The following is a 24,143-nucleotide window of genomic DNA, read 5'->3' on the forward strand; positions in this document are numbered from 1 at the left end:
AGTTGATAAAGAACTATGATGCATCATTGGATCCATCCCCCCTTCAAGATGAATGGGTTCCATGGAGATCTAGGAGTATGAATCCCCATCGCGGAAATTTCCCCGCTTTGTTGTTTCGTAGCCATGGTTTGCCAATGAGCAAGGGGAAGCTAGCCTCGACCTGGGAAAGGTGCACCACGACAAAATCAAAGCTGAAGGTGGTGAAGTCTTGTACCTGCAAAGGCACCTTCTCCACTATGCCGAAGGGTAGATTATCCTCCGGTCTGCCAAAGTAACTATAAATGGGGCAAGTCGTGTAGGCTAGAGACCGAATGCCAATATAGTGAACTCAGGCATCATGTTGATGTCAAATCCTCCAACAACTATCACCCTAGAGAGTTGCCACCCTAGAATAGACACAATGAGACGAGGGCTTCTATACGTTGTCATTTTTTAATGGCAAGAGCATAAGCTGGGATGAACACGCTACCATCAGTCAGCTGATGATTGGTTAGAGTGATCTTGTCAGCATATCATAGAGGCAATACCCATTATAAATGAGAGGATTCGTCATCACTATAATGTGCACGATATTATTATTCAAGTGACAAGTATGTACGGGTTTTCATTCGCTGTGGTTCTTAGATCATTTTATTCTCTCTTGTTAAGTAAGCGTGAGTAGTCCTCTCAGTGGGTTGAAGGAGACTGTAGTGAGAAGATTGCTAGTCAAAGGACCTAGCATCATTTTCAATTACATAAGATAGACCAAGGCCTTATATTATACCCTTTGGCACAAATCTAGCATCTCAATGGCTTAGAAAGATGTTGAGTTTTGGCCAGTTAACTCAATGTTGGCACACCCCTGCTAGGTTGGAGTGGTTGAATGTTGCAAAATGGTGCCGGTGCAGGAGTTGAAACTATGAAAATGCACCCAATATGTGATGCAAATGTTTTTGGTCAAGAGTTTAGAAGTGGAGCTATGATGATAGGAGAGCATAATGTTTTCAAATTCCTTTCTAAACAAAAGGACAAGAAATTGGTTAAATGCAATTGAAGGGAAAACAGAACAGATTACTGAGAAGATAACCACCATGTACAAAACTCACTTCCCATAAAATCAAAGGTGCAAATTTGGCACTACAAAACCACAATAAACAAGGCACAATAGAGCAACACATTTTGTATTCCAAAAGCCTCCTTTTCAGGCTAGTCTGATACATTTTGTATGTAATTTGTGCACCTTCTTAAGGTGGCAATATACAAGAGCCAAGAGTGTCAATGATCTCAAATTCCTTCTATTTCTACAGGCACTCCTTCCTTTCTTCGGAGCTTGGCAGGGCAAGAATATGATACATGCGACTTTACAAGACACTTTAACTTGAACTTAACTTCTAAAAGAAAGAGACCTACCCAAATTGCTATATGGTTAGTCCTTGGCTGTTAGTGACAAAATTGGAATCAAAAAATGGAGGCAAGCCTGATCCAGCTTCAAAGGCCCAAACCTGTACGTGCAGAAGAGAGAAAGCACCCTTCTGTAATCGGTGTTCTGTCATCTGTAAGCATCTTTGTATGGTAACATTTACGAGTAATTACTCATTGAAATGCTGTTAGACGAAGGAAAAGCAGTGCTCAAGCCCAGGACAGTGCATCCAAATCCTTTCAAAGAAACAATAGCCCCTTGTAATAGCCAACCCCCTTCTGCACAGCTCAAGCATGAAATATATGTTCATCCCCGAAAGCACAGTATCTCCTCTTGCTTCAGAACAGTTTTCTTCAAACGGATTGAAGGAGGTCCTGCAGCAGGGAACCCTTCTGCAGTTTTTGCAACTGTGGGTGTACAAAACCCGAAGGAGGTGGGTTCAGTCTGGTCATGAGCATACAGACATTCAAACCCTCCTTTCAGCTCTTAGAGCATCTCCCTGGGCCTGGAAGAGCAAATTCCACAGGTGCAAAAATGCATCCCAAAATCAAGACTTGTCATCTATATCCTGAGCAGGCCCGAGTTTCGCCGTCTCATCTGGAAGCAGCCAAGAAACCAAATGTCCTCCTGAATCGCCACTAAACAACTGCTTCAAATCACTGGTCAAATGTACACACGTGACTGATTGTTTATGCCACTTGAGCACTTTGAAAAGGACGAGATGATATTCTTCTTGCGAACCAGCCCCAATGACCCTTCCTAGTTGCAAGGTGGACTGCAAGATGCCCTCCTCCTTCCATCTTTCTTGATCACTCGTGGCTGGTACGCTTTGACTGCGAACACGCACCCTAGATACACCATCCGCTGAATCATGCTCCATACACCAAAGCTTAATGGAACCACTTTGATGACCAGTAATGAACCAATTTGTTTCCATCCAGTCAGAGAAGCAGGAGCCGGTAACAGATACAATTGTGTCTGAGGGTAGCTGAGAAGTATTTACACTGGCAAGGCAGTCACCATTAATGTTCCAGACTGCAAGAGTAGTGCCTGCTGCAGTCACAACATCCCCGGTCATCTCGTTCGCATACACAGCAGATGCAGCTGCAGGAAGAGGAGGCAACTGCCGAACATACTCCAAACTGCTAAGATCCCAGAAGATGACACTGCGATCCTCGGAGCCACTTACGACAAGGCCATATGACTGGCATACTGCAAGGCATGTTACCCTCTGGGTGTGGGCAGACAATGCCCTTTGAAGTTGCAAATGCCTTTGCCTTCGAACCCCCTGTTTGCGAAGACGCCAGATTGCCACCACTCCATCCTCCCCCCCTGTAACCAAAACTCGCCCATCCTTACTCAAACCCGCACATTGCACCTGCCCGCTTCCATGCAATCCTTCATGTGTCGAAATGAGCTTTTCCTGATCATAAGAGAAAAAACGCAAGCTTCGATCTGGAAAACCCCAAGCTATATACTTGCTGTACGATCGAGGCTTCAGCAGGCGGTTGACTCCTGCAGCTAAAACCTTTTCATGAACAACAGCAACTTGTGATATGGGATGCGCAACTGACCTTATCTCCTGTGGAACAAGAAGATTATGCTGTTTCAATAAATGCACGGGGGGAGAATTTTGCTGCCACTTGCGCTTTGGGTGTGGCTTCTGGAAAAGCTGTCGCGGTGTCTGCCCAAAATGATTGATTTGGGCTAAAATTGAAGCTTTCATGGCTGGATCATGTATTGAATCTATATCCACAGCCCCTTCATAGGTTAAGTAGAAGAAGACGTTCGTTGCATCAACAGCAGCCTATCAGACAAATAGCAAAACAGTACATTACAAAAATGAGCTAGTCAAACCACTACATGTATTATTTAAAAACAAGGAATCTACCTTGCCTTGCTGTCGATACCCAAAAATTAGATCTATCCAATGATGAAGGTTCTCCGAAACATACTGCGACTCCAAGGCCTCACGATGTTTTCTAATGAATTCCCTGGTACTACCATTAGCCCATGGAGGAAGAAGAACATCACCAACCTGTAATTTCTCAACAAAGTTCAGTTCACTGCTGCAAGAAAAAATAAAACTGCTTCAGGGAAAATCAAAGAATCAATGCTTCTAATACCAAGTTCAATCAAGGGAGGTGACGCTCGCTGCTGCTGCTCTCTCTCGCGCTCACCATCGCTCCAATCCTTCCAGCTCCCCCTCGCGCTGCCCTGACCCTGCAAGCCCCGCCTCATCCACTTCCCCCCCGCCTCGCGCTGCCCTGAGCTGCCTGCCCGCCTCACACTCCCTCCTCGCACTGCCCGCAGCCTGCCCACCATTCCCCCACTCCCACCTCGTGCCATCCTTCGGTGTTGTTTCCCAGCGACATCAAGTCACCTTGTCGCTTCTTTTCGTTCTCATCGACGCCCTCGACTCCCCTTCGCTCGCCTTCGCAACAGCAGACACAGATGGAGGATTCTGCTCCGCCACAGAGGGACTCCACTGAAGCCCCCCTAGCCCGACCCCGCAGAACCCACCATCTGACTTTCTCTTTCGCCAATAGAGCAAGCGAGCTTAGAGGCAGAGGTGGCGTGCCTTCAAGCCACCTCTGTTATCTGCAAGCACCAGACCCAACAGAGGGGAGGTGCGTGATCTCCTCCAAGCCTGCCTTCTCGCAGATGTGGGCAAGATCCTCGATGTTCAGCTTCTCGGACGTGCTACTACCAGATAGAGTTTGAGACTCCCGAAATGGCGTCCAAGGTCATTGCAATGAGCCCCTTCGCCATCCGAGCAGTTCGAGCTCATTTTCGACGGTGGCGCCACGGTTTCGACCCAGCTATCAATGTTCTTGTCGAGGAGGCAGACCTTCCCATCTCGGTCTGCTTCCCCGGCTTGAGGAGAGAGCACCTTCCGCTCCTGTCTAGGATTGGCTTAGAGATTAGGACCGTCACACGACAGCCTCTGTAGCTGCCAAGGCAGCTGGCATCCCACAGTACGTATTCTCGTGCGGGGCAATCACACCCTCCCGAAGGTCATTCTACTACCTCGAGTGAGTGGTGGTTGGCTCCGCCAGAGCGTGGAGTATTTGGGCCTTCTGAATCAGTGTTTCATTTGTCGACAGATGGGCCATCTTGCGAAGGCCCGTCCACGGAGGAGGCCCCGACCTTCACCTCATGCTCAACCCCAGCCTACTAGGGCTGGCCAGCAGCAGTAGACAGAGTCACACGTTGCTCAGGCAACCTCACCCTCCGAGCTTGGGGCTCAGGCAGAGGAGGGTTGGCAACAAGTTCGTGGTCGGCATCGACAGGGGCCACCACGTCAACTTGGCCCTCCGGGTGGTCGCCAAGCTCTTGGCCAACAGTAGTGGCTTCCCACAGAGAACCGTTTCGACCCTCTTCAGCAAGACGAGGTCCCCGCTCCACCCTCCACCTCAACCTCTCCTTCGACAGCCCCTCCTCTTCCCGAGTTCTCCTCCGCCCCCCCCCCCCCCCCTTCCTCCCTGCCTTCCCCCTCTCCTTCCACCGCCGTTCCATCCCCCACTACACCCCTTGCTTCCACATCTCCTTCCGTTCCTACCCCGCAGCCGACCCATGGGGTAGGACCTTTCTCGGTTGCTAGGAGATCTCTTGGCAGATCTTTTGCCACGAGTCGCTTGGCGAGAGACACAGCCTTTCTTGCGAACCCCCCTTCTGATGCAAACGTCTCCCTTTGCAACAGTTCCTCGTGGACTTACGAGCTTTGACGTTCATCGTAGGTGGGACTTCTTCGCCTACGACTTCACTCGATTTCTTGACGACCCTTCACCAGACTTTGAGGCAGCTTGTTTCAGAGTCCATGTATTGTTCCTCGCAGCTAGGGGGGTACAGGTCCTGGACACAGCGGTTGGCTTCTCCTTTCCCCTATGTGGCAGGGACCAGTCCGAGTGGACTCTAGACTTAGTGATGGAGTGGCTACAAGCACAGGCCCTCGAGTTCTCTCACCACATGGGAGACCTGGGGGGTTATTGACCTGGTACAAACTGTGGCCATTGGCCAAGTTCTCAATGACACCTCCAGACTCAGCAGGATGTAGACACACTGAGGTACACTTCTTTGCTGACACGCAAAGCCCACCATGCTATGTATACATACATGAGGACTCCTGGACCGAGGAGGTTGCCCTACGCACAACACGCTCTTCTTGGGCCTCGGCTAGTCACACCTATCTAGGGGACGCTCGGATGCGGATTATTCCCCATCCAAGCTAGCCTCAAAGATAGCACGGTTAGCTGTTGCTACAGCATCAATTCTTTCTCGTTCTCCATGAGGATTGTCTCATGGAACATACAGGGATTAGGTGGGCCCCAGTTTCAACGCTAGCTGGGTCGATTGCGTCAGGAGCTATGCCTTGTGGGCGGAGAGATTGATCTTCTTATGCTGCAGGAGCATCATCTTTGTGAGAGCCGCATTAGACGTTGTCGTCAGCTTTTGCGTGAGCGATATGAGACATTTTAGTCAGCTGCATTTGGATCTGGTGGTATCCAGGGAGGGGTATGTATGACTATTGCGGACTCTTGGCAGCAGGCCATTGTGGGCAGAAGTATTATTGTGCTTGGCAGGGCTCAATGGATTACTATGTAGGTTCAGGGCTGCCTCTTGGGCTTCTTGAACATCTATGCGTCCAATGTGGCACGTGCACGTGCAGAGTTTTGGTCTCACATTGTGTGGTCTCTGTCGCATGCAAAGCTATGGTGCGTTGGGGGTGACTTCAACATGCTGGAGGACCCCTCTCACTGGATTGGAGGTAGCCATGCTACTGTGCACGGGGTTGAGTTGGCAGCTTGGGAGAGGCTATGTATGACTTTGAGGGTTTCAGATGTTTGGCAGCACTCTGGCTTTGTGAGGCCCCCAGACAGCTTGGCCTTCTCTCGCTCGGACCGCATAGTGGGAGAAATGAATCTATCTCGGATAGATCGCTTCTACGCCAGTGACCACATCTGTGACTTAGGTGGGTCAGTTTGCATTTTGGCTGGGACATCTTGTTCGGACCATGCACCAGTGATCCTCACTATGACAGATAGACAGAGGAGGGCACGATGCTACGCATCGCTGAGAGGATCTTGCTGGATTTAGAGCTCAAAGAGCAAGTGGTGGCTCTATGGACAGAGGGCTTGGACACGCAGGACTCTCCTGCTGACAAAGTGGCCTCTGGACTTGCTCAACTTAGTAGTTTCTTTCTTCAGGAGTCTACGGCTCGCCTAGCTGCAGAGAGGGAGGAGGAGGAGCATCTCCGACAGGGCGTTGCTTCCTTGCAGAGGATGCAGGAGCAGCACCCAGACAGTCCTTGGTTGGAGGAGCAGTTGCAACAGGCTCACCCGGAGCTTGCCAGCATAGAGGAGAGGCGACAAGAGTTTGCTTTCCATCGACAGCGTCTCAGTGGACCCAGGTGGGTGACTGAGTGCCTAGGACGTTCTTTGAGGCAATGGGACCCCACCATGCACACACCTGTGTCAACCAGTTGAGGAGAACTGACGGGTCAGTGGCTTCAGAGCCAGAGAATATGCGTGCAGTTGCTACTGACTTTTACTGTGACAGCCTCAATCAGAGCGTCAGGATGCATGCAGAGAGCAGGTTTGGGCACAGATGCCTTGTCTTGTGACTGAGGAGATGCGCCAGAGGCTTGAGCTGCCTCTTCAGTTAGAGGAGCTCCATGAGGCCCTCGGAGCACTTCCCCGAGGTAGTTGCCCTGGTGAGGATGCTTTGACTCCCAGTTTTTTCTTAGAGTACTGGGACTTGCTTGGCTCAGATCTTTGTAGCGCTTTTCAGTACATCTTGCACACAGGAGAGATGCTTGACAGCATGAGTGAGGGCTTGATCTACCTCATTCCCAAGGAGGGTGGCTCCTTGGATGAGATTTGGCAATGGCGACCTATCACCATCCTCAACTCAACCTACAAAATTCTAGCCAAGGCCTTGAGTTTGAGGATTCAACCACTTCTAGAGAGCATTATACATGGGACCTAGACAGGTTTTGTCAAGGAGCGTAGTTTATCCTTGACAACATCTTCACTTTTTGGGAAGCGTCTAGGTGAGGATCTGGTGATACTTTTTCTTGATTTTGAGAGGCCTACGACAGAGTTGACTGGGACTTCTTGGAGGGCACTCTACGCAGGATGGGTTTCTCGGATGCTTGGATCAGAGGTGTGTCAGCTCTCTACAGACGTGCACACAATCGAGCGGGAGGTAGAGGAGACCATTTCATGCTCACACGCTCGGTTAGACAGGGCTGTACTTCCTCTTTCTGTTCTATACTGAGGGGATGAGCAGATTCTTCGTTTCACAGCAGGTTGATCTGCGTGGCTTAGCGCTCCCTGTTCGAAGCGATGAGCTACTGGATGTTGAGTTTGCAGACGACTCAGCTTTGTACTTGGAGGGCTAGGAGGCCAACTTGCACAGGTGTGAGCAGGCCCTAGCGACGTTTTATTGTGCATCAAGCACACTGATCAACTAGAAAAAGACAGTGGCTTTCTGGGTTGGTAGTGCTCCTACGCCTGATTGGTTACCAGGTGAGGGTTTTAGATGGATTCCCCTAGGGACTGTAGTTCGCTACTTGGGCTGTCACGTTGTCCTGGACTTGTCTCCTGAGAAGAAGATTGCTCCCCTCCTCCTGTCCATCAGGAGGAAGTTGTTACATTGGAGTTCGGCACAGCTCTCCTTGGCAGGCAGAGTTGTAGTGGCCAACCAAGTGTTGTTGGCTACTATGTGGTACATTACATCTTGCTGGATCTTTTCGAGCTCCTGCATCAGCCAGGTAAAAGGCTGATCAGGAACTTTCTTTGGCCAGGGCGACACTCAAATGGCCCGGGCCAAAGTAGCCTGGCAGGTCATCACTCTACCTTGTTCTCAAGGGGGGTTGGAACTTGGGGATCATAGACCCAGCACAGTAGAGCAGAGCCCTTCTTGGGAAGTTTGTTGTCAAAGGACTGCTTCCAGGGGAGGAGCCTTGGAAGGAGTTTTTGCTTCAACGGCTTAGAGCTCGAGCGCCTCCAGCATGAGGCCCTTGGAGACCTTCCATCAGATGGATCTTCCCAGAGATGCGCAAAGTTGGTATGAGCAGGAGACTGGAGGATTCTTTTGTTGTGAGCATGCTTCGCTCTTGGGAGCAGTTGCGGAGAGGCCTGGAGCAGCACTAGCCCACTTGCAGGGAGGAGCACTTGAGACGACCCCTTGTCTGGAACCCCATGGTCAGCACTCAGAGAGGCCACTTGGTTGGTAGTAGGCCTCATGTTTCTTGGGGTCCCATGGCAAAGGGTCCAACACGCACTATAGGTGACTGGTTGCAATTCTCAGGTTTGTCAGAGGAGTTACAGAGCATACAGCTGCAAGGCATGAGAGGGGTGCAGAGCATGTGTCAGGACATCACAGAGGCAGTACCAGCTCAGTGGCTCACACCTCTAGAGATAGCAGCTCCCAAATGGATGGGAGCCTTCACGCGACTGGAGGTCCTCATCATAGTTCGAACTTGCTCAGAGATTGTGCCCTCCATGTTCTTCGAGATACAGGGTGAGGGTCGATTACACAGAGTCTCAGTAGAGGCTCCACAGGTTGCAGAGTGTTGTTTTCAGAGGATCCGAGTAGTGGGCATCTGCAGCAGGACTTGTGTCATCGATCCTGACCCAGGAGCTCTTCAGACAGGCCATTGGAGGCTTTGGGCTTGAGAGAACTGTCCACTGGCACGAGTGCGGTAGGATCTTGGAGAGTGGTTTTGGAGGAACCCTTTCTCTTCGACCGACCATCCAAGGGTCCCTTTCTTCCAGTACACTGTTAAGACTAGGGCGTCACATACTAGCAGCACGGAGACTCGAGGGATGCTCGTCTTGCTACAGCACCTCATTGACAAGAGGAGAGTCTCATAACTAAGTCCTTGTCAGCCTTTTGGGCGAGGTGGTGGGACGTCACACAGTCGCGGCGAGTCACTTTGTTCCCGTGGGGAGCTGGCTAGAACATAGTGGCCTTTCGGTAGCATGCGCAGCTTGTGACCATCCTTTGGAGAGTCAGCGTCACTGTCTGTGCGACTGCCCTACGGCACAGCAGGTTTGGCTTCGGGTCCTTCAGCTGATGCCAGCTCTTCCCACAGCATGACAGTACACTTGGGGGGCTCACGGGCCCTGCACGACAATTTGGGCTACCCTCCACTAGCAGGATGATAGTGATACAGGGGGGTCGACCTACACTCCAGCCTGCTACAGAGCTTACTCCACAGGAGTGGTGCAATGAGAGAGAGGTGTGTTGGGAGCTCGTCTATGGCCTGACACTCTGGTTCATCTAGCGGGCCCGTTGCTTCCACATCTTCGAGGCGGATTGTTCGAGATTTTTGGCTGGAGTTGATCCATACTCTCAGGGGACAGTTCGAGAGACTTCAGGGCAGCTCCGACCGCATGCGAGAGCACAAAGAGACGTTCCTTCGACTCTGGTGCCCGGGGCCTTTCTTCACCATGGTCAGGCTGAGCTCAGATGGCACTACCGTCCACCTGTGTGGCTTTTCCCTCCTCCCATCTCATGATTTAGCCCTCATTGTACATATGCTGTTTTTTCATTGGGAGAGTCTCCCCTTATGGTTGTTGTAGCCCTCTCTAGTAGAGGTGGTTGTAGCTCTATGGGCAGTTTTATTAACTAATAAAAAAATCTTTTTCTTGGTAAAAAAGAATCAATGCTTCTAATGCCCCAATTGTCTACTTGCTCTCTACCTTTTGCAAATAAGAAAGACAACGCTTACTGTCACAAGGTTAGAAAGATTTGGACATACAATCTTGTATTTTAAATTAAGCACTTACCTTTAAAGCCATCAACAACAAAGATATTACACACATACATGGTATGCCTGTGAGCAGGCATGCCTGTTGCGCACATACATTTGTGATTATAACATGCATATGAATCAATGCAATAGAATTAATGCTTTGATGCTCAGAATTTCGACCTCCTTGTTCTACCTACTCTTTACAAGTTCAAGATAAGAAAGACAAAACACATAATGTCGTAAGGTCAGAACTCCTAAGAACCTGCAGTGGGCTAAAAATTCAGATCCAATGGACTGATCTAGAATTGAGAGCTTACGGGAATATTTCTATGCTCTCACTGAGAGAATCTATGGGCTGGAGATAACTCAATCTGAGGGCTGGCAGAGACTGATCTGAGGATGTTTCCCACGATCAAAGCACCCTGAAAAGTGTTGCCTACACTAGCTGAGGGCAGAATTGCCCTGCACCAGAAGAAACATAGGAGGAGGAGCTGCTATTTAGCCCCAGATCTGAGGGAGGGGCTGATGAGGCTTCAGCAAAAATGCCAAGATGAGGGGCTGCTAGGGCCACAGGCTAGAGGCTTCCTCTTGACTTCTTGATTTGCATATCTAGGTATGATGAACATCACAAAATCTAGAGGGAGGTTCCATCGGGTCGGCGTTATACCATGGTTGGGGAGAAAATGGAGTTCCCCTGGTATGTTTTGTGTCACAAACTGCTGACATGTCAAAGCCCTGAAGAATGGGGCCAACTTATAGATGCCGGCTGAGGGGCCTAAACCCTAAGAAGAACAAGTACCAGAAGAAGAATTCCTAGCAACTTATGGGGACCCCGTCCGATGGGGCCCCAAGTGACATAAAGAATTAAAATAATTTAATAAAGCAGGACCCACACACACAAAAGAAAGACTTGCGCCAAAAACTGATGACGTGGCAGCTGTACGGGCAATTTCCAGAAATTACACTCACAGTGCTAACGTGGCATTCCTAGATCAAAAGAGCCGAAAGGAGAAGCTAACTCCTTAACAAAAAGAGCAAACTGATTGTCCCTCGGAATGACCCTCGCAAATTTTTGAGCAAACTTGAGTTGTTTTGCAGATATGCTGTAATTGCGGACGATTACTCAGGGGAGATGTCACAAACTGCTGACGTGTCAAAGCCTGAAGAATGGAGCCAACTTACACATGCCAGTTGAGGGGCCTAAACCCTAAGAAGAACAAGTAACGGAAGACGAATTCCTACCAATTTATGGGGACCCCGTCCGATGGGGCCCCAAGTGACATAAAGGATTAAAATAAAGCAAGACCCACACACACACACACAAAGAAAGACTTGCGCCAAAAACTGATGACGTGGCAATTGTACGAGCAATTTTCGGAAATTACGCTGACAGTGCTGACGTGGCAAGCTGTACGGATTTCCGTGTTTTGCTCGACTGCTGACGTGGCAATTCTACGGATTTCCGTGATTTACGCTGGAAGCTTTTGGGCATTGCTTTTGTACCATATGCTTTTGAGTTTGAAGGCTTTTTCATTGTAAACTGCTTTTGGGGCCTAGGGCCTTTAAATATGAGGCCATGGGCTCATTCTCAGGCATGCTTCCTAGAGAGGGTGCAGAGCCTGGAGTTCCGGCTTGTACTGTGTTGATGCAATATAAAGAAATACCGAAAGGGGCGCCAAGGTTTGGGGCCAATACTCTCTGGGGTGGAATTCCGCCACTTCGTGTCGCGTGTCGTCTCTCTCTTTCAGTTAGTTGTTATTGAAGTGCTAAAAGTCTGTTCAATCTGTTCTTTTCTATTGGCACGTGGTGCCTATCTTGTGACATTTTGTATCGTGGGACTACGCATCAATCCCAAGGGAACTTTCAAGATTCGTTCATGGCTAAATTTCATCTTGGATCTAGTATCAGCACGACACAAAAGGTTAAAGCATTCACATGCTCCCAAACATCATGCTCCATGCTTTCCAACTAGTACAGGACCGTAATCACATACCCTAACAGTATTAGGCTACATATCAATGTCTCCGGATGCCAGTACGGGACTGCAATCACATACCCTAACATTGCTACATGTCCATGTTGCAGGATGCCCGCAAGCCTGCTCAGAAGGGAACTTTCAAGATTCGTTCATGGCTAAATTTCATCTTGGATCTAGTACCAGCACGACACAAAAGGTTAAAGCATTCACATGCTCCCAAACACCATGATCCATGCTTCCAGCCAGTACAGGACCGTAATCACATACCCTAACGGTATTAGGCTACATATCAATGTCTTCGGATGCCAGTACGGGACTGCAATCACATACCCTAACATTGCTACATGTCCATGTTGCAGGATGCCCGCAAGCCTGCTCAGACAACCGTCAGGGCCTAAAATTGACAACTATTTTTTCTGTCAAGCCTGTCAAAACAAGCTTCATAAAAAGCCATGTCAAAAAACATAGGTGTATGAAGATTTGTCTATCGATATAAAAGTTCATGTTCTCGTCTGTAATTTACCTGTCATCTTTTCACACATATATACATGTAGATACATACATGTTAATATTTGTGTGTGTATGTGTGCGCGCACACGTACGCGTGTACGTGTGTGTGATATTGGAAAAGCTTTTGACGTTGTGTAGTGGGATTACATTGCTGCTACGATGCGGTGTCTTGGGTTTGGCCCTAAGTTAGTCAATATCGTTTATTTCTTGTATGCTCACAGTACATCCTCAAGGATTCTTGAAGGTGAACTGACATAACCTTGACCTCTTGGCTGTTCAGTTACGCAAGGCTGCCCCCTCACTGCATTGTTGTATGCTATTGCCGTTCACCCCTTGTTGATGTATCTCGATCGTTTGACTTCTATTGGTCGTCTTCATGGCTTTCAGTTACCCTCTAGTCAGAACTTCATTGGGCAGGCTTATGCAGATGACTCATTGTTTATGCCTCTCGCAATCACCAGGTTGATGTCCAAGTGATTATAGACACTTTTGAAAATGTATGGGCTTGCGGCTGGTCTTAAGAGTCAATTTCCACAAATCGGAGCTTTTGCCGATTAATCCTTGTGATTGGCATATTTTGTTGTGGCCAAGTGCGATTGTTCCTCCGAATGTGATTGTCAGGCATTTAAGGTATCCAATTGGATGGAATGTCACGCACACTCAAAAAGTGAATTGGGTTATGTAAATGTAAACTTACATTACTCAAAATTATCCACATGGCCATTGCATGTTCGTTTGTGAATCGTTCAAAGTGTCTTGATGGCTTATGTTCACTTCTATTTGCCATTGTTACATTGGCCTCATCGTTATCTCGCTTCTCTTATGTCATCTATTTTGTCTTATTTGTGGCGCACCCATGCTCACAGAAAAGGCCTACGTTTGATGCCAATTGGGAAACTTTGCACTTCTAAGCGCTTTCGTGGTCTAAATATTCTGGACTTGAGCAGACATGTTCTTGCTAGAAAAGCCATGTTGTTGCCTACTCTTGTGCAAAAAAACTCAGTTTTGGGCTCTTATGATTGCTTACGTATGTCAGCATGTGGTAAAGAAGTTGGTTACTTCTTCCTTTGGTCATTGGCAATCATCTTTCAGGGACGTGTTTGGCAAAAGGCATATTCCTAGCTGTCAGTTTACTTCCGATTTGATTTTTGCTTGGAAAGATATTACAAGTCAGTTTTCGTGGTATGCAGTGGGAAGGGAATTAACTTCGTTTGGAGAGTCTTCATTGGAGTCGGGCATTCTCTCTTACTTTGGTTGACCGTTCGCTTCGTCAGGCATACTTTCTCTTGTTGTGGCCTTCCAGTGGTTGATGAGGTGGGCTAAACTTTCCAGTTTCCCCTTGCTGCTCCTCGTTTTGGATTGAGTATGCATTACCGTCAGCTCTAGAGTGAGCTTCAGCATATGCTTTTGATTTTTTACCCATTCCATCTTTGGCTGATGATACCCGCATGTTTGATTGGACTCTCAGGAATACGACTTTTGAGGCCATTTCTGCTAGTCATGTTTATGCCCTTCTTTTACCACGGTCGTGGCTTACTGACCATTGTAATGCTCTATGCTCCACGCACAAGGCTGATAGCCGGTGGAGAAAGCCTCTCTCTGCCCTATGGAAGAGCCATTTGCCTTTAAAGGAGCGATTGTTTCTCTGGCTATGCTTGCTTGGAGTTCTCCCGATGAGCACTTTTCTCAGTGCATATCATACTTGCTCTTCTCGTTGTGTCCGTTGCTCGACTTCAGCAGAGACTGTTAGTCGCCTGCTTTGGGATTGTTGCATTACTAGCGTTTTTCTTCGCCGCATATCAACTTGTATGCAACTTTGTTTCCCCTTTGTGGTCTTCCACAAATGGTTTTGGGCTTTTGGCATTCTCTCGCCTTCCTTACAACGATTTGCGGTCTTCTTTATGTGGGTCAAATTTTAAGCTTATCGGACCCTGTGGTGCCAACGTAATGGCTATATGTTACATCGCCCCAATGAAGATCCTTTTCAGTTTTTCAAGCTTTCCCTTGGGCAATCTTATCTTTACGTTTTGCCTTGAAAGTTGATGATATCACCCCAAAGATGCATTAGCTCTCCTATGATCGCTTTTAGCCTTTTTCAGAGTCGAACACTTCTGTGTTCTTTCTTTTGTATATGATCCTTTCCGTGGGTTTTCCTCACCTTGAGGTTTCCCACTTGTAAATTAATCCCAAAGATTTACAAAAAGGGGTGTGTATGTGTGTGTGCGCGCGCGCGCGTGAGAGAGAGAGAGAGAGAGAGAGAGAGAGAGAGAGAGGGTGTGTGTGCACATGTGCGCGCACATGCGGGGGGTGTGTGTGTGTGTGTGTGTGTGTGTGTGTGTGTGTGTGTGTCTCTCCGTGTGTGTGTGTGTGGTGAGAGAGGTTCGTGAGTTTCTGCCGCGCGCTGTTCTTCTTTGCTTGTCGTCAGTCGTCGTTTTTTAAGCCTTCGTTACTTACTGTATAGTTTATTAACAATTAATTTTGATATCTTAGCTTGCCACTTTTATCGCATACCTACTGTATAGTTTATTAACAATTAATTTTGATATCTTAGCTTGCCAGTTTTATCGCATACCTGCTTGTGTTTTTTTTTTCGTTTCCTCGTTTCCACTCTTTCTATTGCCTCATTGAGAGAGAGTGCCTACTAGCCTACGTTTTGGGTGGTTCTCGGCTTTAGCTTCTCCTCTTCTTGTTCAAAGGTTCTGTTCCATTGGAGCACAAGGAATATAATGTATGATCTTCTGTCCGATTTGGACAAGGTCTACAAACGCAGGAAAAATATAGTGCCTGAGCTTCTTGCGGATTTGCAGGTTCTACATGAATGTTTGACAGAGAATTTCTCGTGTGCGCCCTGAAATCGTGGGTGCTCTGCCATCCACAGAAATTTTGATTCCTGTGCAAGATCTCATGGATCCTCTACAGCAACATGCTCAATGTGTCGTTATACTTTTTTTCCCTGGCTAAATGCCTTCTACACAGGATCTATCACAATGGGTTAATTATTGTCTGCAAAGGCAAGCATTTCAAAGTGTTTTCTTTGGTGCAAGAGGATTTTATGAGATCCTCCTTTCTAATGTGAATGCTAAACACCAATTGTTGGAAATATCTCTCGTCTTCTATGGCACACAGATGATTCATGTTTTGCCTTCGTCTTTAACTAAAGACTATCAGAGTGTAATAAGGCATCAATGCACAATGTGGGTGGAAATTCAAGACTTTCCCAATACTTGGAAGCATCTATTGCCTGTTATTGCCGCAACATTGGGAAAGGTTATATGTCATCCTACATTAACAGATTTTGCATACTTTGGGATATTGATAAACCAACCCCTGAAGGCATAATGTTGAGCTCACATGGTAGTCCTGTAATTCCCTGGGTCCAAGGTGTCCCTAGATTTGTGGATTGGCATAATGTCCACTCCTTTTGGAAGCCCTCCCCTATAGCCCGATTGAATACATGTGCACTCAACGAGGCTAGAGTGGCGGATGCGTAAATAAGGTGCTCACTTTGTAATCATGTATCATCTAAAGACCGACGGTGGGTGTAGTCGGTGGATTGTCTTCTCTGCTGGGAAGAAAGAAGAGCTCGAGGGTCGAGGTCCGGGTGGCTGTGGGGTCGGAGGTTGGTTTGGTACCTCATAGAGTCTCTCTGCATAATCATGCCATACTTGTGGGTCCTCGATAGTAGTAATCGGGCGTGGCTCTCGAAGGGTGCGCGTGATGTGGCACTATCCACGGCGATAAAGGTCTCTGGACTCATCATCATACCAATTGTTTTGTGGCATGGTCCCTGGGGGGAGAGTGGCATGTGTGGGAAAGAGCTAATGGTCAATGTCTAGGACAGATGTGATGTGGGAGGTGAGCATGGGAAGTGGCGTAGAGGGGTGGAGTAAAGGAACTCCCTGCTCAACCTCTGCCGAGTATAAGGGAGCTAGCTCATGTGTAAAATGGATTGTGTGCGCGAGGGGCATGTCGTGGATGTGGAGGGTGTGGCATCTCCGTTGAGGGAGAGTGCAAGATAGGTGTCGCCGGCTCTGATATGTATGGGCGGTATGGTGAAAGAGCTAAGCAAGTGGGTGGCCTCTCTGGATCCCATGATGTAATCCACAGTAAACCACCCCACCCCACCCCACCCCCCCCCCCCCCCGCGCTATAACTCCATGTGGTATGCATGTCAAGCCTCCTGAAGTGGGCCACTGGGCATCCCGTTATAAATAACGAGACCGTGCTGAGAGCCTAATCTGAGCAAAGGATGGCCGTACTCTGTGATGTGGGTTGTTTGCTGAATCTCTCATGGTAGCCTCCTCTTGTGTAACGTGTAGAGAGAGAGAGAGAGAGAGAGAGAGAGAGAGAGAGAGAGAGAGAGAGAAATGAAATGTTATATTAACGTCTTCAAAAGGCCAAAATAACCTATGACACCAAAATGTTACAAAATTGTGAATCTGATACCATGTCTGGGTACAAAAATACTATTACTACTAGAATCCATCCTCATCTGCACTCTGGATGTCGAGAGAGTATGTCTAGAATCCTCTACTGCAATCTCCGTCGCTGCTGTGTAGCCCCTTTCCTCAATCGTGGCCGTCTGGATCTCCGTAGCTCTAGTGCTCGATCGATGAGAGTGCCGATAATGGTCGAATGAGTGTGGGCCGAGCTCTGCAGTGATGGCTGCTCCTCTGGTTGTCTCATATCTAGTGAAAAGAAATCTGTAATCTGTCTCTGGGACTGTCTCTCTCTAGCTCTCCACAGTAAAGTGTCTATATCTGTGTAACTAAAGTAGATATAGCCCAAGACATCTCTGATCCTCATAACTCATGACCCTAGAGAAAGGACCGAAACCCTCTCTAAATAAGAGAGAGAGAGAGAGAGAGAGAGAATGCAATGAAATGAAATGAAATGTTATATTAACGTCTTCAAAAGGCCAAAATGACCTATGAGACCAAAACGTTACAACGCGGTGAATCTGATACAACGTCCGAGTACCAAAAAGTACCAAAAATAAAAGGTAGTGAAAAAAGGGGTACTATAGAATTCTAAACTGCTAGATGAGAACTAAGCAGCTAGTTGGAATTGTGTAGGATATGAGCAGGAGGGTTAGAGTAGTGAATGAGGACTAATACAACACAATGTGGGTGTATCCTCAAAAAGAGTTAAATCACAGGAGATCCATCATCGGTCACTGGCAGATCTCATCAATCTCCTCCATGGTCAGTAGTCTGATCGGGCGTCGTGCATGTTGGGCCAAAGTGATCCGAATCCTCTGATGCAGCCTCCGTCAACTTGTGTACTCCTCCGTAGACGTGGGCATCTGGATCTCCCTAGCTCGGTCACTCAATCGATCAGTGTGCCTCTAGTGTGATCGCACTATCATGATTGGACACACATTGGCACAGTTGTACGCATCCATTCTTAAGCAGCAACTGGAGCACATGAGCAGAGAGAGAGGGTATACGTGCAACTAGGCAGGCAAGGTTCAAGAGAGGTTTTTCTACTCTTGACCACATTCTGACACTCGGAGCCATTTTTTGAGGAGGGCAGATCACATGAGAGACGGATTTATTGTGCAAAGCATTTGACACAGTGCCCAGAGCTAGACTGATGCGCAGACTACAAGAGATGGGAATACACACAGACCTGATTTGGGGGATCATCGCATTACACAGATCAGTAGTGGGGCATGTACACACTCTAGAGGGGCTATCTACATTAGTTCACTCCACTATCGGGATGAAGCAAGGCTACCTGCTCTCTCCTACTATATTTGGTAAAGTATATGGATGAGGTTTCTGACTATATTGAGAGCAATGGTGATAGAGGTGCACAGCTGGCAGGGACATGGATTCCACTATTGTTATATATTGATGATATTGTGTTTGATCTCCGACTCTCCGGAGGGGATCCAACGTCACTTGGATGCTTTGCAAAGGTTTGCCCACGACAGTGGTTTGTCTATTAACCTTGGTAAAACCAAGGTTTTGGTGTGTAACACCACCCCACAACGGCCATGAGACAGTGGAGTACACATGCTTACACCTACCTTGGGGTGGTTTTTAGTGGACCAGCATTTTCATTGAGAAGAGCAGCAGAGACTAGACTGAACAGAGCCTATGCAGCATTAGGTGGATTGGAGAGGATGTGTTGGGCCTTCATTGGACCATCATGGGAGGTCGGGTCGCACTAATGGGTGGAGAGACATGGAGAAGCCTCTAGTCTCTATGATCTCGCGGCTTATTAGAGCCAAGGCTTCAGTACCACATGACATTATTCGAGAAGAGCTAGCTGCCTCCCCACTAGTGGTTGAGACGGTCACCGGATCAATCTCCTTTATACACCGCTTATGGGACCTCCCCACAGATAGATATGCCTGCCTAGCACTTGAGTCCTCTCGACCGTTAGCTATGCAGGGAGATACAACATGTTGGTATGGGGAGATGACATCATGGTTTCAAGTACATGGGTTCAGCATTGACGAGAGAGAGAGAGAGAGAGAGAGAGAGAGAGAGAGAGAGAGAGAGAGAGAAATGAAATGAAATGAAAGGTTATATTAACGTCTTCAAAAGGCCACAATGACCTATGAGACCCAAAAGTTACAAAGTGGTGTATCTGATATAAAGTCAGAGTAACAAAATAACCTAACAACAGTACAAAACAAAGATATATACTATGGGGTCCTAAGTTGGTCTATGTGAGTCAAGCAAAAAACTGAGCAGAATAATGGGCGGCTTGTTGGGATAGCTGAATCACAAGAGAGAGAGAAGAAAGAAAGCATTTTAACGTCTATGTCGGCCTATGAAATAAAATCAAGTATACATGTGTGTATGTCCTCTGTATATCGGAAAAGACAAAATAATTCAAACAGGTACAAAGTAAAAGAGAGAAGGACGGCTGGTGGGTGATAAGACCTATGGGGATGGGTGGAGCTCTAGTATTAGGGATATGTGCATGTCTATATGCTGAGGGTAGTACAACCATGCATTGACGAGAGAGAGAGAGAGAGAGAGAGAGAAGAAAGAAAACATTTTAACGTCTATGTCGGCCTATGAAATAAAATCAAGTATACATGTGTGTATGTCCTCTGTATATCGGAAAAGACAAAATAATCCAAACTGGTACAAAGTAAAAGAGAGAAGGACGACAGGTGGGTGATAAGACCTATGGGGATGGGTGGAGTCTAGTATTAGGGATATGTGCATGTCTATATGCTAAGGGTAGTACAACCATGCAAATGCATCAATCTAGCTAGCTCCATCTTGTGCTAATGGGGGGTGTAAAATGTATTACATGGGAGGGTCAGGAGCAAGGGCTGCCTTGATGAATGCCTCTGGGTGAGCCATCATCTGGGCACGTCTCTCCTCAGCAGCTCGATGTGCTCGAGTCCGGATCTCCTTGATCTGTCTGCAGTGGAGCCGCGGGGTCTGCCCTCTGATAGCTCGCGGGCGTCGTTTGGCCTTGCTCGCCTCAGCATGTTTAAGGGTCACTCCCCTTGGTGGGTATGGGAGTGGAAGGGGTGTAGCTCTCTGAAAGAAATTTGTAAGTTGTGTATGTCCCCACGCCGGTCTCTGTTAGTAGCTACAGAAGTGTGTCCATGTGCCTCTGTATCTCTAGCAAGTAGCGCCCCAGCTGTCTCTGATCTCGAGAGTGCATGATATCTCGGAAGGTAGGCTACCCTCTGGATAGGGGCTCGTATTGGCCTCTGATATCTGCATAAGCTCTGCATCTACAAACAAAATGCTCCTCACTCTCCACTTCCTCTCTACACACTCTCTCCTCCTCGCCCAACCTCGATCTCTAGTATGTGTGATGACACTCTTAGCTGACCAATCACCGCCCGTGAGTTGTGTGGCATGTAGGTGTCCATATAGCGTGGTCGTTGTATGAACCCGTCCTCCAATATGGTAAGAAAAATTAAAATAGTCTCTGTAGAGAGAGAGAGAGAGAGAGAGAGAGAGAGAGAGAGAGAGAGAGAGATGAAATGAAATGAAATGTTATATTAACGTCTTCAAAAGGCCAAAGTGACCTATGAGACCAAAAAGTTACACTGTTGTGGATCTAATACAAAGTCAGAGTAACAAAATAACAACATAACAAAACAAAAATACTATGGAATCCTAAGCTGCTCGATGTGAACTAAGCAAACTAAGCAACTAGCTAGGATAGCTAAATAGCTAAATCACTGGAGATCCAGCATCGGTCGTTGGCGGGTCTCATCAATCTCCTCCATGGTTAGTAGTCTCACCGGGCGTCGTGAATGCCTGGCCAAAGTGATCCGAATCTTCTGATGCAGCCTCCGTCGATGTTGTGTAGTCCTCCGCAGTCGTGCGCATCTGGATCTCCCAAGCTCAATCGCTCAGTCGATCAATGTGCCTCTGGTGCGAGACGAATGTGAGCTCTGCTGTATGAGTTGCTCCTCCGGTTGTCCAGTGTCTGCTCGAAAGAAAACTGTGATCCGTCTCTGAGACTGCCTAGCCTCTCCTACCATCAGGCTAACTCTATGTCTGCGCGGCTCGAGCAAGAACAAACCCAGGCATCTCTGATCCTCGTATCCCATGACTCTGGAGAGTGGTCCAAAACCCTCTCTAAACAAGCAATGGAAGCGGCCTCATATCTCATAGTAGACGGGGCAGCGGCATGTGTAGTGCAACTCTGTCTCAGGCTCCATGTCACACAAGGGGCATGTCCTGGCCTCTGCCGGTACTCCGTTGTATGTCCCAGTCTCAATCGGCAACTGGTGTGAAGATGTGTGTACCTCGCCAATAGCACATTGTATCCCATGAGACAGGTGGGTGTCCATGTATCTGGGTCTCGTCACAAAACCATCCTCAGTAAGCTCGAGAAGATGCTCTCTGTAGAAAGCCATCTTCGTGCCTAGCTCCTATGCTGGTAGTATCCATGTCCTTCTGGTGTCTAGCTGAGTCAGGTCCTGGCGGATGAGCCTGGTGATCTCAGACTATGTAAGAGTGAGAGATGGTGCATCCAGTGAGTACTCGAAGGGTGGGAACCTGTCTATGTTGAACCATGGGCCTGAAACCATGATGTCATCTCCCCATACCAGCATGTTGTATCTCCCTGCATGGCTAACTCTCAAGAGGACTCAAGTGCAAGGCGGGCATATCTGTCCCTGGGAAGTTCCCACATGCGGTCTATGAAGGAGACTCATTTGGTGAGGCGTCAACCACTAGGGGGGGGCAACTAGCTTTGCTCGGATAATGCCACGTGGTACTGAAGCCTCGGCTCTAATGAGCCACGAGATCATAGATACCAAAGGCTTCTCCATGTCCCCCCATCCATCAGTGAGACCAGACCTCATGTGATGATCCAATGAAGGTCCCCATATCTCAGCTCCAAAGAGAAATGCAGAAACCACCAGAGTGTCAAAGAGCCAGAGCTTTGTCAGAGGCTCCTGAAGCTGAACCTCTGAACACATCCTCTCCAATCTACCCAATGCTGCATGGGCTCTGGCCAGTCTAGTCTCTGCTGCTCTTCTCAAATGAAAATGCTGGTCCACTAAAGACCGCTCCAAGGTAAGTGTAAGCATTTGTATACTCCACTATCTCTTGGCCGTATGTGAATGCGGATGCTAACCTCCTGATCCACTGTGGGGTGGTATTAAACACCATAACCTTGGTTTTACCAAGGTTGACAGACAAACCGCTTTCGTGGGCTCCGGAGAGTCGGAGATCAACACAATATCATCAATATATAACAGTAGTGGAATCCATGTCCCTGCCAGCTGTGCACCTCTATCACCATCGCTCTCAATGTAGCCAGAACCCTCATCCACATAGATACCGAATAGAGTAGGAGAAAGCGGGCAGCCCTGCTTCACCCCAATAGTGGAGTGAACCGGTGTAGATAGACCCTCTGAGGTGCATACATGCCCCACTACTGACCTATTTAATGTCATGATCCCCCAAATGAGCTATGTGGGTACTCCCATCTTCTGTAGTCTGCGCATCAATCTGGCTCCAGGTACTGTGTCGAATGCTTTGCGAAGTCCACAAAGCTACAATAGATTCGTCTCCCATGTGATCTACCCTCCTCAATGATGGCTCTGAGTGTCAAGATACAGTCAAGAGTAGAAAAACCTCTCTTGAACCCTGCCTGCCCCGGCTGCGCGTATCCTCTCCCTCTCTGCCCATCTACTGAGTTGCTGCTCAAGAAACGTCTCTACTCAGGCTGAGTGTGTGGGTATGCCTCTGCTGCTGCATCATGTAATGTCCATGTCAGTATAGTAGTAAGCTCCTCCAGAGGTCGCTCTGGTTCCTCAGTGCACAGCCGTCTGTAGATCCCATCTATATATGTCTGGGTCCCCACTGAGATCCTGGATACTAGAGATGACGCTCGGCTGTGCCATGACATAATCCACTGTGCTGGCTCCATGTCTGTGTGGAAAGCATGTAAAACCTCCCGCAAGCAACGGGGAATCTCTGTAGGCCATTCAAGATGGCCAGTCCATGTGCAGTTCCCATGTCTATCAAGTGTCGTCCATATTTAATATGTTCCACATCCTGTGATAGTCTGGACATGCCCGTCTCTACAACAACTAGCTCTCTGAACATCTCCTCTGAAGTATCATAAAATAATGTCTGGTGATGGGCAGTCCTAGCATTGAAGTCCCCTAGAATGATAATGTCACAATCTCTAGAGAACTCCCATATGTCATCATCCAAAATAGAAAAGGGGGACTTTCCTCTGAGTGATGCATAGACTGACGTACTCTGGGGAAAGTAGCAAATAGCAATGTAAAGACATCTGCCCGTCTCTGCTCTCAATCTCACCCACATGTACCTAGCTTGCTCGTCCCTGCGGGCTATATGTATCAATGGCTGCAACTCCTCTCTAAATAACACTGCCACTCCCCCAGAGCTTCGCCCTCTGTGCTTTGATCGCATCTCTTGTCTGCAGGCTGGCTCCCATCTATACCCACTGATGTGAGGCATAGATTGCCCAAGGGCCTGATGTGTCTCAGAGTAGAAGATGATGCCTCTTCCAGTAAAACTATCCTCAAAAGCACCCACATCAAGGCACATAGATCCATTACAATTCCAGGCAGCAACTTTGAGTGTGGTCCCATAGGTCTCCCACCATCATGTGGAGCGTCACTCCAGTATTACCACTCTTCCATCTGAGAGAGAGAGAGAGAGAGAGAGAGAGAGAGAGAGAGAGAGAGACCTCTAGTAAGTATTCTTGAGGACAAGGTCGGCCAATGAGACGGAACGATGTAAATGCGTCTGTCCTTTGGATAGCCGGAAAAAAGGAAAAGCAAAAAAGGAATTGAGAGGAGGGAGGGGGGGGGGGGGGGGGGGGGGGGGGGGGGGGGGGGGGGGGGGGGGGGGGGGGGGGGGGGGGGGGGGGGGGGGGGGGGGGGGGGGGGGCGCGGGGGGGGGGGGTTTGGTGAGAGGAGAGACCTTCTCCCCTGATTGCTTGACCCCGAAGTCCAGATTGAAGCGATTCTCTAACATCTCTGGTAGGTAGAAAAATTCTGGAATAAGCTC

General features: G+C 48.2%; 1 protein-coding gene across 1 annotated transcript; it reads right to left on the bottom strand.

Annotated features, from left to right (window-relative positions):
- Window positions 1-1,144: 1,144 nt before the first annotated feature.
- LOC147431129 (protein SPIRRIG-like) lies at window positions 1,145-24,140 on the bottom strand. The gene is made up of 3 exons (XM_086493777.1): window positions 24,057-24,140; window positions 3,291-3,437; window positions 1,145-3,206 (listed from the first exon to the last, which is right to left on the bottom strand). Exons 1-3 carry the CDS (start codon window positions 24,108-24,110, stop codon window positions 1,947-1,949), a joined length of 1,461 nt encoding a protein of 486 aa, XP_086349903.1. The 5' UTR covers window positions 24,111-24,140; the 3' UTR covers window positions 1,145-1,946.
- Between the last annotated feature and the right edge of the window lie 3 nt (window positions 24,141-24,143).

Source organism: Adiantum capillus-veneris, chromosome 21, assembly GCF_014529385.1.
Source record: "Adiantum capillus-veneris isolate H3 chromosome 21, ASM1452938v2, whole genome shotgun sequence".
NCBI classification, from domain to species: domain Eukaryota; kingdom Viridiplantae; phylum Streptophyta; class Polypodiopsida; order Polypodiales; family Pteridaceae; genus Adiantum; species Adiantum capillus-veneris.